This window comes from Tachypleus tridentatus, chromosome 8 (genome assembly GCF_004210375.1).
Source record: "Tachypleus tridentatus isolate NWPU-2018 chromosome 8, ASM421037v1, whole genome shotgun sequence".
NCBI classification, from domain to species: Eukaryota; Metazoa; Arthropoda; class Merostomata; order Xiphosura; family Limulidae; genus Tachypleus; species Tachypleus tridentatus.
Window position 1 is genome coordinate 153,696,795 of NC_134832.1, and position 16,520 is coordinate 153,713,314.

General features: G+C 32.4%; 1 protein-coding gene across 1 annotated transcript; it reads left to right on the plus strand.

The window, feature by feature from the left end:
- Positions 1-1,013: 1,013 nt before the first annotated feature.
- Positions 1,014-13,017, plus strand: LOC143223777 (transmembrane protein 242-like). The gene is given in 6 exon segments (XM_076452197.1): positions 1,014-1,145; positions 1,480-1,518; positions 7,700-7,800; positions 8,831-8,968; positions 9,910-9,954; positions 9,957-13,017. Coding segments are annotated over 6 exon segments (528 nt in total). The 5' UTR covers positions 1,014-1,036; the 3' UTR covers positions 10,053-13,017.
- Positions 13,018-16,520: the final 3,503 nt, after the last annotated feature.

Here is a 16,520-nt window from a genome sequence, read left to right on the forward strand (position 1 = left end):
CGTATCTAATTTAGCAGTGTAAGACCAGAGGGAAAGAAACTAGTCATCACCACCCACCGTCAACTATTGGGCTACTCTTTTACCAACGAATAGTGGGATTGACTATAACATTATAACGCTCCCACGGCTGAAAGTTCGAGCATGTTTGGTGTGACGGGGATTCGAACCTGTGACCCTCAGATTACTAGTCGAATGCCCTAACCCACTGGCCATTCCGGGCCTATTAGTTACGTAAGAATATACAGTTACCTCTGTCCGACTGGAAGACTACAACATAACATGTCTTGCAATTCTTAACGTGGTTTTACAAAATATCGATTTGACGGTCTTGTAACGTGTTTATCTTGATCTTTATTGTCTGAAAGAGCTCAGTAGTAACGTTAATTTGTTTAAAAATTCATTTTTAGTATTCGACTGTCAAGTTGTGCAGTTTTACACCAGACAGTACCCTGCAACTTTAATAAGTTTGTCAAAACGACAATATCATTTCGTTTCACACATTATTGGTTGGCATTATGAAAGGGCAAATCGCACATTTTCATTCTGTAGTCGATATGTATGTATAAGAGTAAATTGTAAGTTTTTTGCCAGAAATCACGATTTAAAAAAAAGAAAAAGTTTAATATTAATTTATAAGTGAAACAGTGACCTTGGGCACGTGGGAAAAGGGAAATTTGTAGAAAAACTCAACATGTATTTAATTTTATTTTACTTAGCATTCTAGTCCCAGTCCTGACAGTATAATATAAATTATAATGTTGTTAATGCTGTTATAGTATTAATATTAATAAGTAGGTATGACATTCCTTTCTTGGTCACAGTAAGCTTATTTATTTGTTACCTGTTATTTTTAGCAACAGGTTTCGTCAACGTTAATATAACGATTCATCGGTTTTTGAGTTAAGAATGAAATCCTTCGTCTCGGTTAATTTTGTAACTTAGTAAGTGTAACACTTTAAAGAAATGAAATTTTGTTATTCGCTTGCATTTTTAATAAATTTTATCAGTTTTAACCTTCTTGTATAAACGTAAGAAAATGAATACATCTACAATATTGGAGTGTTGCATATTTTGTTATGGAAAAGGTTTTTTTGCTATGCTACAAAGAATTAGTGTCACTTGTTACGTTTTTTGTTGTTATGAATGTAGGTTAGATTACATTACTCTAAGCCCAGGACATAGATAAAAATATTGATGTATCTACTGCAAAAATTATCTTTGTTTAGTTTCTCCTTATATTTTAATAGTCTAAGAGCATAAGTACTGAAAAATATATAAAAGTTTTTATTAAACATGATTTTATGATTGCTGTACTGCGATTTGTAATCAAAAGTGTAAAGTTTTCTGAATTATTACTTTTAGAACCTGCTGTTGTTATAGTGGTACTACCACTATCTCATGTGCACCAGTAGACCATTTAATTTAGGTTATATCAATTTCTAAAAGATAGGCTCAAGCATAAATGTCACTTTTTAACAGGTAAAATGGAGAGTAACAAGAAGAAAGAAAAAATTCTAGGTAAGTACCTTATGTGATATATGGATGAAGTACATAATATAATGATCATGTGGGAGTAAACTTAATAACAAATAAACTGAAACCGTTTTCTACTTGTATTCATAGAGCAAAAACTAGTCAAGTCACACATAGTATTCAAAATCTCTTATCTAAGTTAATGACATTTTACGGCAGGTATGTTTCAAGTCACCAGGTCTTAATTTTATACAGTTTGTATAACAGTAACTTAGGATGTACATTTTTACATGTATTTTATCTTATGAAAATTGAAGAATTACTATTGAGATAAAACAAAAGTGAGCTCATTATGTGTATAATCCTTTTGTTGTTAAACTTTCTCAAGTGGAAATTTTTGTCTGACTGAGAGTTAAGGTCCTAAAAAAAAGATTCTTTGTTGTGTGTTTTTTTTCTTCTTTGTTACAAAATTTTTTTGCATGAAAAGCCTTGAGTATTAGTTGTTTGTACAGGTATAAGTTAATGTTGGAAGTAATGTGGGAGATTGGGGTAAACTAAGAGACTTGCAGGCACACAATTCTCTCATTTTTGTTATTGGTGAGGGGATTGCTGTTATGGCTGTATAAAGTATTTGAAGTATGGATAACAACTTCACAAATTAGTTGTTGTTATACTTGTTAAAGAACAACATGGTTAGCTGTCTGCACCCATCATAGGGTCATAAATAAATGCAATACAATTCAATACTATTTATTAATCATAGTTTGAACAATACACAAACAATGGGTAGAATCAAAAGTACTAATTCTGTTGTTTACTTGTAAAGTAATGAAAACTTTTATTTTTTGTTAAATCGTAGAGTAAATAATTTCAGAAATACGAGTTGTTAAAAAATGTTAACTGAAAATTATAAAATAAGTACATATGAATAGAATAAATCCATTGTTGGCACACTGAGAAAGTTGCAAACATGTTTTTTAAATATTTTATTCAGGTTGTTGGATAACGTTTATTATTCAGTTGTTATTTGGAGGGCCTTTTAATCCATGAGCTCTCCCCTACAAAATCTGGTTATGATTGTTAAACTGATGAAGTGATAAGTCTGGATTTCTAATATTAACATGATACTAGGTATAAATTCAAGTTGGGTACTTTAGTTTTTGTAGAATCAAATTTTAGCTTAAATAACAATTGAACAGCAGAGATGCCTAAATCTGCTTTGCATACAAGTTAATGATATGCCTCATTTGTTTTTTTAGGAGGTTACAGTCACCATTAGCTTTAGTTATTTTCACATTTCAACATATTTAAAGTAACTTGTATGCTTCATGGTTGAGTACACTTATGTTAAAAAATTAGAGTGAAGAATGGTTATATCATTATGGAAGGATTGTTTTATCTGATATTCTATTGAAAACAAAATACAATTTTAAAATTTGATGATAATTTAACAAATCACAATTTTTCTGATATTTATTGAAATCCTGTTATGATTTTTTGATTAACTGGTGATTGTGTTGTATGATGGAGTTTTGTAAAGGTCCGTGTACTCAACATCGTGATTACATACAATCACGATGTATAACATTTATTATTTAGTTGATTCTTATTTTGAGTGTTTTATCATAAACAAGTGTGAAAAGTGTATGATGTAATAAACTAATGACTTTTTAATAGTAACTTTTATTGTGTCAGTAGTGAAATATATTGATCATACTAACTTCTGTTATTAATTCGCATGATTTTACCATGTATATTCATACTTTTCATGTAATACTTCTCATATTAATATTCTATCTGATAAGCATGACATATCAAGAACATAGCCATATTCACCATATAATATAGTTATAAAACTGACAGTTAAAATTAGGACTTTTATTTAATATTTATCCTAAATTTCACACTTACATGTGCAGTTATGTGTGAAGCTAGTTATCAATTTAGACTGTTGGGACTGAGACACGATTTAAGAGTTACTGAGCCTATTAAAGATATTTTGATAACATGGTAATCTTGGTTATCCAGAGCATTTCCTCTGAAAATTTATTGTTAGAACAAAGAATGATTTAAAGTGTTTGACTTCATGTTATTTCTTCACCATCTTTTGAAGTTATTCTGTTAGTTGTTACAAATTTGTGGTTTTGTATAATATTAGCACTATCTTTCTAATTTACTAGACTTACATTTCTGCAAGTTCTTGTCGAGAAGATTTATTAGTGACAAAAAAGTCATGAAAATAGGTGGGATAAACATACCATTAAATTGTAAATGTGGTAATAAAGTTAAATATAAAAGCTGTCACAATTAATACTGTTGTAAAATTATGTTAGTACAAGGTTCAACTTCAGAACTGTCACACAAAAGGTAGTTAAATGTTTATCTTATTATTAACAGGCAAATTCCATAAGGAGCAGTAATAGTACTACTAAATTATAATTTAGACATTTAAAAAACTGCTTAACAATACAATTAACACAATAAACATAGTTAAGTTGTGACCATGCTAATAATCAAAGCTTTGAAAATGCATGTGAAATTGACTAATAAACCTCAAGTTCGTCAAGTCTATACTTTTAACAAAATATTTCTCGCTCACTATATTTCAGTACAGTAATTTTGTTTTTAATATTAAAAAACAAAAGAAAATGCACGTTCCTGTAATACTATTGTAAATTCTGACATAAACCCTATCTGAATATATTCATAAAATCGTGCTGTACAACATCAAATCTGATAACATTTCAGTCTTCCACAGATTGGTAATAAATGTATTTTTTAAATCAAAACTGTGTTGGAATTTCAGAAATGTGTGTATGGAGTACACAAAGGGGAGATAAGTGATGACATTAAACATGGTGAATTGAACTTTTAAAAAACTCATCTAAATTTTGTTATTCTATTCTTGATAAGTTTCTTAGAAATTTTAATTTTGTCAGTTGATCCATAATGGAGAGGAATTTTAAACAGTTGAAGCTGTAACTGATAGCATCTGTTAAGTTTAGATCTACTATAAATGTCAGTGAAATATCCTTTTGAATTGTACACTTCCAATTCATTCACTTCTCTCCACTTTGACTATAAAGATTTTCCACCAGGAATATTAAAAAAAAACACAAAAAAACACACCATTTTCTTTGTTAATATTTGTATTTTTACAAGTATAATTTTAGTTTTGCTGCTGGTCTTGATAAATGGTTAACATTATTTATACTGTGAATATAAGTATTTATCACTTACCACCCATAGCTACAAACATACACTCCACAATTTGATCAGACAAGAATAGCACAAGAATTGATAGTTGGTTCTGTTTACTAGCTGCCTTCCTTCTTACGTGCAACCGTAAATTTAGCAATGGCTTTGGATAGCTTTGCACAAACTTCTGAAACAGAATGAGTATACACTGGTGGAACTCAAACTGGCCCTTCACCGGTCTGGCAGTACATCAGTTGGACCTGATGATGTACACTATGACATGCTGCACCATCTATCTCCTGCTTCTCTTGCTATTCTTCTGATTGTTTTCACCCTAATCTGGCAGAAGAATGTTTTTCCTGATGCCAGGCTATTGTCCTGCCTTTCTCCAAGCCTGGGAAGGATCCCAAGATTCTTTCAAACTACCATCCAATTGCTTTGAGTTCTCTAAGACCTTAGAGAGGATGGTTAATGCTTGTCTTGTTTGGTTCGTCAAATCAAACAACCTCTTCTTGTCCATCCAGTGTGGGTTCCGATGACATTGCTCTACCATGGACCACCTGATTCACTTAAAATGTCAATCAGAGAAGTTTTTTTCAAACGACAACATCTTGTATCAGTATTCTTTGACATTGAGAAGGCTTATGATACAACATGGAGGTATGGCATTTTGTGAGACCTTCATATATATGGGTTACATAGCCATTTGCACATGTTTATTAAAATTTTTAATGGACAGGAGATTCCGAGTTTGTGTGGGTTTGACACTTTCTCATTCTTTCCTACAGGAACTTGGAGTCTCTTAGTGCTGTGTTTTGAGTGTTGCACTTTTCAGTACAAAAATTAATAACATCACTGAACAACTCCCTCTCACTGTTGCAAACAGGCTCTATGTCGACGACTTTCACATCTCGTGTCAGTTGTCAAACGATGGGTACATTGAGTGGCAGCTACAGAGTGCCCTCAATTGCTTACCGACAGGGACCACAGAAACAGCTTTACTTTCTCTTTCTCTAAAACCGTTTGCATGCACTTTTGCTGCCAATGGGGTATTCACCCTGATCCTGAACTCCATATTGGTGAAGTTGCACTGCCTGTGAACTCTGAGACAAAGTTCTTTGGGCTTATCTTTGACCGTAAGCTAACCTTTATACTACACATCAAGCAGCTACGGGTCAAATGTACAAGAGCACTGAACATTTTCTGTGTCCTCTCTTCCACCACGTGGGGAGTAGATTAACGTTTTATGCTAAAGATATGACATGCTCTTATTCGATTGAAACTGTACTATGGATCACTGGTCTATGGCTCTGCCAATCTATTGGCCTTAAAGATTCTAGACCCTGTTCATCATCAAGGACTTTGGTTCTCCACTGGGGCTTTCTGGACTTCCTCAGTTCAGAGATTATACATAGTCTCATGAACCTTTTTTGCACCTCTGCCATTTGCAACTGCCTTTACTATATGCTTCAAAACTTCGTTCCTTACCAAAGCATCCCACCTGGGGTTGTGTTTTCCTTCCTCGATGGGCTATGCTTTTTCAGACCAGATGGTCTGCCATTGCTCCTTTTGGCCTTCGTAACCAGGTGCAGTTAGATGAATTGGGTCTGTCCTTGGATAACATTGCTGTATCCACTGGTCAGCCCATCTCACCATGGCTTCTTACAGTCCTCAATTGTGACCTATCTTTAAGTCATCTGAGAAAAGTAGACACTCCTGATTGGAAATACTGTATGCTATTTGCTGAACATCTTTAGAACCATCCTTCCATTTTTATTTATACAGATGGTTTGAAATTGGGTGACTGTGTGGGCTCTGCCATGGTTTGTTGTGTTTTGTTGGTTGCACTCAGAATTCTCTTTACAGGTTGTGTTCACTGCTGAACTGTACACCACTTCTCATGCTCTGAATTACATAGAAGCTAAGCAGCACTCAAACTGCACTATTTATACTGATTTGCTTAGTTCTCTACTGACCCTGGAATCACTTCACATTGTTTCACACCCTGTTCTTGCCAATATTCAAAACCATCTGGCTCATTTCTCTTTAACATCTGCTTCTATCCAGATTTTCTGGATACCAGGCCACTTTGGTATTAGGTGGGAACAAGCTCACCAAAACTGCAGCTAAATCTATCTGCTCTGGCATTATCACTGCTGTGCCTGTCCCATACATGGACAATGGTCCTATATTACAACTTGTATATGTGGCTCCCTTTTAGGTCACAGTTCATCTAGTTCAATTTGAAATTATAAACTGACTGTAACATTAAGTAACTTTGAAACCAGGACTGGAAAGGCCAACTTCAGGTGACTGATGGTGGTTCTTGTCCCTACCTGTTAGTCTTCCTGGCGAGTTATGATTATTACTGTCATGCTACAGAAAGACCTTTACAACTTGAATTTACTGTAGTTTTTCTCTTAACGTTGTAGACTAGATGTAAACATTGGTTTTATGCTATCTATGTTTTTTTAAACTTTGTTTTGTTTTACCTTAATTTACTTTTATGAATTTTACTAAATTTACTTTTAACTTTTTACACGACATTGGGCACAGATAGCCTAGCTGTTTTATGCTATAAAACACTAAATCAACTAACCAACCAACCAACCAACCAGAATGAGCAAACCAACATTAAATGTGCAAAGTCTTGCACTTCATGTATTGTTTAAATATCATTTTGAAATTTATGTATCTAATGTGAAATATCTCATTTTATAATAATTCTTATTGTAAATAAGTGGTACAAAATATATTTCCTGAACTTGCAGCTAAACTAAAGTGCATGCATAATTACAAGAAACAAATGTAATTTTGTTTTTGAAATGTACTTCTTTTTGTCACAGGACAGTTGGACATAATAGCTGCACAATTTGCTCTCGTAAATGGTAAACATTGTTAATTTTGGACTGAAATTTTAGTCTTGTGAAAACTGCTAATTTTCCACAGGTATCCTTGAAAAACTTTATGAAAAATGTTAATTTTTTATTATTTGAATTTTACATTTCTTATCCTCAAATAATTTTAGGTGGAGCTTTTTTGGCAGGCGTGGCAGGTGCCTCCTTAGTGTTTGGGTTTGGAATGACTTTGGCCATGGCTAAAAGAAAAGATCCAACATTTTTCACAAAAGTAAATTTTTATACAATTTATACAAACCTTTTTGATATTGTTGTAATGTGTGATATCGTTGAGCAGAGTCTTTTGAATAATTTCCCAAACTGTTCATTTCATGATAAATTATTTTTTCCATAGTGTTTGCTGAAAGCTATATTCACTAATTGTATACCTAAGTTCACAAACATTTGAACATAAATTCTTAGTCTAATGGTATGCCTGACTTTCCAAATACAAAATTTAATTACAACAGCCAGTTGAGTAGCTGACTAATGATTTTATTAATTAATGGGACTTGTTGTAGTGGCTTGATTAATTAATTTGGCTAGTAAAATTTCATTTTACCGCACAATATACATGTATGTTGTATTAACAACCGATGGCTGCTGTAGATATCTTTTTACAAGTTATCGTTATGTTGTTAGCGTTAGTAAAACGAGTCTTTTAGAATTTCCCTTGTTTTGGTAAAACAATTATTAAAGGTCCTTGAAGTGTGTTTTAACATGATTTACAGTAAAGTGCTTTTTTTTTTTTTTACTTTTTTTCTGCTGGCATAATTTTGGCAATGAGTGTACCTCAACATGTATATACATTAGATGCTAGCTGCTTGGCTGAATATTACATGTAATTCTTGTTTGATCTTAGTTTTAACATTTTCCGTGTATTTATTATGCCAACCAATACATTTGTTATATGCAAGTTTCAGATTTGTAAAATTACTTTTAAAATGTGCTTGATTACTTGTTACACCTTAAAAAGGTCCTAAAGAAATCACTTGATTTTGATACTTGTATGTAATTATATGATTATTCATTTAGGGTTTTGCTTATTGGAATTTAAGCCCAACTGTTTATGATCTCATATTCTGTAACAAAATCTGCGTGATTGTAGATATTTCAAAATTTTGTTCTGTGTAAAACTGCCAGAAGTATAAGAACTTTTTTTTTTGTATTATCAATTTGTTTTTATTTTTTTACCTTTTGAGTCTTATGAATATTATTGACAAGGTTGTATTCTTAACTCTGCAGTTTATTCTTATTTTTAGGGCCTTGTTGGAAGCAAGGAAGTGCCAGAGAGTGGAGGAAGCTTGGCTGTTCGTGCTTTAGGCTGGGGTACCTTGTATGCTGTATGTGGCTTTGGACTTTTCTGTTTTGGTGTATGGAAGTCTTTAGGTGTACAGAATGTAAGCTGAATGTGAATATAGATGTGATCTTTATTTAATATTAATGTTTAACAAAAACAACCACCAGCTTGTAAATCATTAAATGTGCACTGACAACCATATTATTAGAATGTGGCCCAGTATGCAACATTTCTGTTCTTGGAAATTGAAACAGTTGGTCATTAAAATAAATATATATGTATAATTCGCTATTAACAAATAGTATGCCATGGAACCTTGTAAAAACTGTAATGTTGTTTGGAGTAATAATTCTAAGAACTTAAGTGAATATAATTAATATGATGACCCCCACACTGCTGGTGCCTATCAGGTCAGCTTAAATGCAGCACAGTGATCAAGATGTCATGTCATCTTTTATTTGAACACCGTGTTTCAGTGTGAATTACCTTAAGTTGGCTTGCTATCATTATTCTCCGTTATATTTAAGCCTTGTATATTGGAATGAGCATTGTGATTTTATCAACATCAAATTACTTTTATTTTAAACAAAAAATTGATTGTTTTATATAATTTTTTACTTTACCCATCATTCAGAAGAACTGGCAAACAAACAAGTTAGTCTAATTTCTTTTCTAATATCTTAAAATGATTCAAGTGACCACAGCATCAATGGTAGAAGGCTACGTTGGTAATTATAAAAACTTGTGCATAGTGAAAAGTCTGTTGTGCTTAAATCAGGGTTGTCATGCTTCTAGTCGCCATCAGAGAATGGTTGTGATTTACAAATATGCACAGAGTTCTAATTAATAGCTTATAATTTTAACTTAATGCCAAACATACCTGCCTGTTATTCCATGGATGTCATATTTTTTTCTATAATTTGAAATTTTATCTCTTGTAATTTTGCATTAAATAAAAAAGTTTGTTGCTAAAAGCAGTTCCTCCTCATGAAACCTAATGGATCTGTTTAACTACTATTAATAATTTGTTTTTAATATTAGTTGAAAGAGTTTCGTCAGAAGATGGGAGAAATGCTTCCTCAAATCCCCCGAAGAAAGAACCTCAAGGGAGGACAGAGTTTGAAAACCTTCGTGAACTTTTAAACTATGTCATTGAAGAGAGTGAAAAGGGTAAACGGTCCTAAAGCAAGACAATAGAACAAGAACTGCTACATGCTATGGCTTAATTGTAAAACAGTTAGACCTCATTGTTTGAAATAGTCATAACTACTTGGATGAATGTGTTTGATACTTGAGAGAAGACTATGTAAGAAAGGTGTTATTAATGGATGATGTTTTGAGCTGCTAGTCTGATGAGGATTTGTATTAAGAACTGAAGATGTTTAACTTCATGGAAAGATGCAGTCTGTTAGCATTACCTTTTGAATAAGGTTTTCTAGTGGCTTAACAAGAAAAAGTGAAAATAAGTTTCTCCAGTGTTTTGAGTAGAGAACTATACAGTGACTTCCTGTAGCAGCATTGGGTTAGAAAAATCACATCTTTCTATAAATTTACTGCACGATCCAGGTGGTTCTAAACTTACATGTTCTCAGATACATTTTCCTTTCAATTTTACATGATCATGTTTTCTTAACATGTTATTTATGCTGAGATCTGAACCAGTTGCTATCTAGATATAAACTTTTGAAAGTTTTTTAGTTTATAAAGTAGGTTTGTTTTGCTGTTAAGTGGATGTAAGCTTCAGAATACAATAGGTGTTTTATAACTCAAGCTTGACTTTATTTGTAAGAGTGTATGATAATACAGGGTGGGCCAAAGTTTCCCTCTTGTCTGGGTATTCTTTCCTGAGTATGTTGCAAGGTGTGAGTTACATTCACAACTTAAACTATTTTCTTATCATGGTATAGGAAAACATCAGATGTATAATTGATTAGAAAAATCTTATACAAGTGAATTTGAAAGATGGACCTTTCTTCTTCCATGGTAAACTTTGAATGGTAGTGTAACTGAACAAATGTGAAATAAAGGGAGTTGAGTGATGTCATGCAAGTCAACTGGGCTTCCAGGAAGTGCTTTTGTACTCTTTAATGTACTGTTTTTTAAAGATCTCATTATTGGTGCAACACAACTGCTAATGTTAAAGTAAACTAATGGTAATCATGGAGACTCATTGTTAAAGTAAACTAAGTGTGACACATGGGGACTGACTGAAAAAGAAATGTTAAGGAGATGAGTTTTTGGAGTTAACATTACATGGAATATTATCATAAATAGTAAGAATCGGATAGATTAGGTGTTAACATTGAGAGTTAACACAGCACGAGACAATAAAAATTACTTCTATGATGGCAAACAAACCAATGATCACTGATTCTAGAATGTACAAGTATTCCACTAAGTTGAATAGTATTTAGGTTAGAGAGATAAAAAGTTTTTTATTAGATTGCTATCAGCTTAATTTTTGAAGTCTGTTTTGGTTCAGATTACAATAACATCATTAACAGAATGACCAGAGTCGTTGAAGTATTGAGCAACAGAAATGTTTCTAGTGCTAAGACTTGCAGTTTTTGAAACATTGTACAAGAGTTGTGTATGTTATATATTAGTGATTGCATTTTTTACCCTGCATAAGGTAAATGGTGTTTTGTGTTACATAAGTGATTTCTTTGAATATTTCAAGTTTATTTTTGATTATGCTCGTCAGAAAATGAGTCTGTAGTTTTCGTGAACTTGCTGGTTTGACATTGACTATTATTACATGGATAATGACCATCCTTGGACAGATTGTAATTCACTTTTGTGTGAATAAGAACATCTTTCAGAGTTTTGCTTTTTCAGAAGGAGACTTAAACAAAAGAGGTGACTAGAATCTAAAAGTTGCTACAGGTGGCACTAACTTGGATACACTTTGTAATTTAAATTGTGAATGGTATTACAGATGCTAACTTACATTTTGAGAAATTCAGGTTTCTGACACAAAAGAAAGTTTTTAATTCCATGGTTTATCAGTTCATGACTAACAGTCCGCTCAAGTTAGCAAATGGATCAACAGTACCAGAAGTACTTGGAACACGTGACAAACATTGGGAGGTTATACCAAATTAGTGTACCAGTAAGGGAAGGATATGTTTGGTACAAGAAAGTGAAGGTGCTGCAAGACACTGCCTGCAATAGAGCAGAAATGGCAGGCAAAGTACACCTATGTGTGCTTACTGATGAGACAGTGAGAAAGTCTACCATAGCAAAAAATAAAGGTGGATACTCCTTATGTAGGAGACCTTTAGGCCATGTATATCAAGTCACCAATACATAATTTTGTGATATGAAACATACCAGGTAGTAGATATTGGAAGGAAGTACAGAAGACCCTTCACCATAGAAACTTTGGGCTGCAGAAGTTTGAGAACAATAAAAAGAGGAAAGAGGCTGACAAAACAAAGGACTGAAAAGAAGTATTCAACTGGACCTATCAAAACAGTTTTAGCAGGGAAGTCACACCCAAATACAGTCAGAAGCCCTTCTTTAGTAAGAAGGCCAAGAGTCAATATTTTAAGGTTGGACAGAAGGTTTTACTTTTGGGTAGCCAGAAAAGTACTTTTCACAGTCACTGAAGTGGTCAATAGAAAACGCTTAAAGTGAAAGTTGATGGAACAACCATGGTCTACCATACCAACTTATTGAAGAAGTACTTTGGGAGAGGGGAAGACCTTGCATATGCAGCTTTTGATGTACAGATGGACATTGCATGTGGGGATGTTATAGAATTTGAAGACAATGAATTTGTTGTTGAAGGTAAGTACCTACTAAGCCTAAGAGTACCAAGTGAAGATGAAACATACAAAGATATCAACATCAGTGAAAAACTGATGGGCAAGAATAAAAAAAAGAATAAGATACTGTGCTAGTATACAGATAAATTAGGAGATGCTGACCTCAAGCTACAGAAGGTCAAGATGAAAATGAGGGAACCTAGCAGTCTCCTAGAAACCCTATGCAAGGTCAAATGAATTGTAGATGTTGGTGTGAACTATATGAGAAGATTCAGTGTATGAGCTGAAAACAGTTTTTGTATATAGTTTAATAAAACATTGTAAATATTTCTCTGAAAGAGGGGCTTATGTCTGATATAAAATACTGTAGTACCATTGATTTATTTTCAGTTTGTAATTTATTTATGTTGAGGCTATCAAACATGTACACCGATGATATCAAAGCTATAGAGGTTTAAGAATATCAGAGTGAAAACAGCAACTAAACAAACAAGAAACAAGAGAGTAAAAGATAGTCACAGGCATTACTGACAAATAGACACTGAGTAACTAATATATATTAAATAATCCCAGGAACAAACAACTGGCATTGAAAAATGAACAAATATTATGGATACTATTAGTCCAAAACCAAATAACAACTCCTTTTATAAGTACAGTAATGAGCTTCCTAGACATGAAGATAACAAAACTATCTTTTATGTTTTACTTGCTATGGAAGCAGTTAACGAATGTTAAGAGATTGTGTAGTGTAGTAGCAAGTGTATGGAGCTCTGTAATAGTATAGGCTTTGAATTGAAATGTATTTTACAGATAACAGTTTTGGTCATTTTGTACTTAATTAGTGAAATATGACAACCAGTTTATAAAATTGTACACCATGTATTCTAGTTTTTAATAAAATAATATATGTAACTTATAGCCATAAGTTGAATTTTGCATAATAAATGGTCCAAACAATTTATTCAAGTTGGAGATTTATCTTGAATGCTGGTAAACATGTCCTTAAACCTTTTCTCTGAAGTGAGTTTTGTACTGTATTTGTTCCCTGTATATATAATTATTAGAAAGTGGCCATATCACAAGTATAATGACTGTCATGGTATAGAAAAGTGAGATGTGTAAAGACACAGAAGTGGTAAAGATTATATTTTATAATAATGGTGTTTACAAACTGTCTAGGAATGATATTGAAGTTTACATTTAACAATTAATAATGTTTAAGTTATTTTATATGTATATTTATCACCATTCACATTGTATTATGTGACAAAGCAACTTTGTTTACTGTAACTGGCAGTTTGCTTTACAACAGTAAGTTTAAATTCATCCTGCCTTATCAAATACATATATAGAATTGTATGTAAACTACAACATACAATTGTAGAACTATGTGTGACCTATTGATCGGCTATTTCATACTCCAAGTTGAATTAACTTTAAAGAAAAACAAAAACTTAAAGCCAGCTCCTGTCATTCATATGTTTATCAAGTTGTTTTTTAAACTAATATAAATGTTCTACCTCTGCAAGGTCTGAAGGCATCAAATTCAAAATACCAATCACCCTGTTAGAAAAACAAAACAGTCTAAGCTGGAGATGACTGTTACTCTCCCAAAATTTATATTTGTACCCTAGTCCAACTGTTCTTACTGTTAAGTACAAAAAATATTGATGCTTCAACATTAACATTGTTAAACATTTATAAACACTTAAATGGTACCTCACATTAAAGGGACTTAAGTAACCCTTGTCCTCTGAACCATTTCCAACTATTTGATCTTTCCTAAGGTAAGGAACACAAGACTGAACACAGTGGTCTAAAAAGTGATCTATACAACGAAATTATAACATCTTTAGACTTATATTAAATATGTCAGTACACAGAACCTGAAATCCTATTTGCCCAACTGCTATCAACAACACACTGCTTGAAATGGCTTAAAAGACTGATTAACCATTTTGCCTAGGTCATTTTCTTCCATGACAATAAAGGTTATTCTATTCAAATTATGACGACCCACATGCATTACCTTGCATTTATTATAATTAAAACTCATTTGTCGTTTATTTACCCAGCTCAATAGTTGATCTAAATTCTTTTGTAAATCAGCAGCATCCTTTTCAACTTCAAAACCTTAATGTCATCAGAAAATTTAAGTAATTTATTGACCATTCCTTCACATATATCACTGATGTAAATCAAAAATAGCAAAGGTCCTAAGACTTAGCTCTGAGGTAGACTACTTGTAACATTAAACCAGTTTGAATGGATTTTATTTATTAAAACTTGCTGCTTTCTTCCATCTAGCAACACTTCTATCCAATTTGTTAACTTATCCTCCACACTTATAAAGAATTGTTTTACAAGCCTTGTATGTGATACTTTGTCAAATGCTTTCTCAAAATCCAGATGCACCACAGATATCCTCTTATCCAAATCTGTGTAAGCAGTAACCTTTCAAAGAATAACAAAAGATTTGTAAGGCAAGATTTTCCCTTAGTAAAACCATGCTGACTGTCCAGTAAAATTTTAAATTTTGTCAAATGACCTTGCAAAATATATGTTAACAGACTTTCCAAACCTTTATCCCAACTGATGCATGACATATGTTAAAATTACTGGAACAATTTTTATCACCTCTCTTAAAAAGAGGAATTACATTAGCTAACCTCCTATCCTCTTGTACCTGTCAACTATTCAAGGGCTAACAAAAAATAGTAGTAATTGGCTTGCAAATCCAATCTTTAATCTCTCTTAAAACGCTTTGGGGAATGTTACTTGGTCAAGTAGCCTTATTGTTATTTAAACAATACTTTTTTACTTTAAGAAGCTCAGAACAATCACAGTTATCTTGTTTGATCTTGATTCCATTTATCAACTGTTCAAGATGTTGCTTAAATCTATACAACAGACAACACCAAAGATTAAAAAACAAGCAACACAAAATTGCTGTAATATAATTGGGCAGGAACATGATACTATTTACTCACCAGAAACTAAGATTCAATCTTTGTAATGAGAACCAGTTTTACCAATGTAGTCATATAAAATACACCATAAGTTAAGGGGGACCACTCCAAACATTACTTTCCTTGTTTGAACAAGTGCAACAATTATGCAAGTACATGGTATCTATGACATTTATATCAGTTTCTGGGGTACTGGTTAAATTTGTGTATTAGATAATGGTATAAATGTTTGATCAAATCTGATTTTTATCTATTCTTTGTGGAATATATATTAGGTTGAGGAATAATTCGTGAGCATTTTTAAATAATTTCATTCAAGAATTACATGCAAGACTATACAATACTTCAATGCATGAACACATTACACCCAAAACATTTATTATGATACTTTATTTCATGTAATACCTAGGTATATAGTATGCATTGTTTTAAACAAAATTGCAAGAAATTAAATGCAAAAAGCAGATGGTGTCAAAAATGCTCGATTTTGTCCACTTGACATTCCATTTAATGACCTGAAAATGAAAGCAAAAATTAAAGACATATGAAAATCAAACACACCATCTATTAGAGCAAAAAATTGTCTACCAAGTGACATGAAATATTTTGCGAAAGCGTTTCATTTATGAATATATTTTTTTAACTTGAAAAAACGCTCACGAATTATTCCTCAACCCAATAGTTTATGGAACCATGAACAGTGACTTAGTCGCGTTGGTTTTTAACACAGCACAACTTCATCAGAAATTGATCAAATGAAAAAGAGTTACAATTTAAGATATCATTTACATTCAAAACTTGTTCTTTCTAACAATCAAAATTGTATATAATTAAAGTTAAATATTTATTATATATTAGTGGTTTAAACAGCTGCATATTCTAATGTCTCAAACAAACATTTTCATTCAGA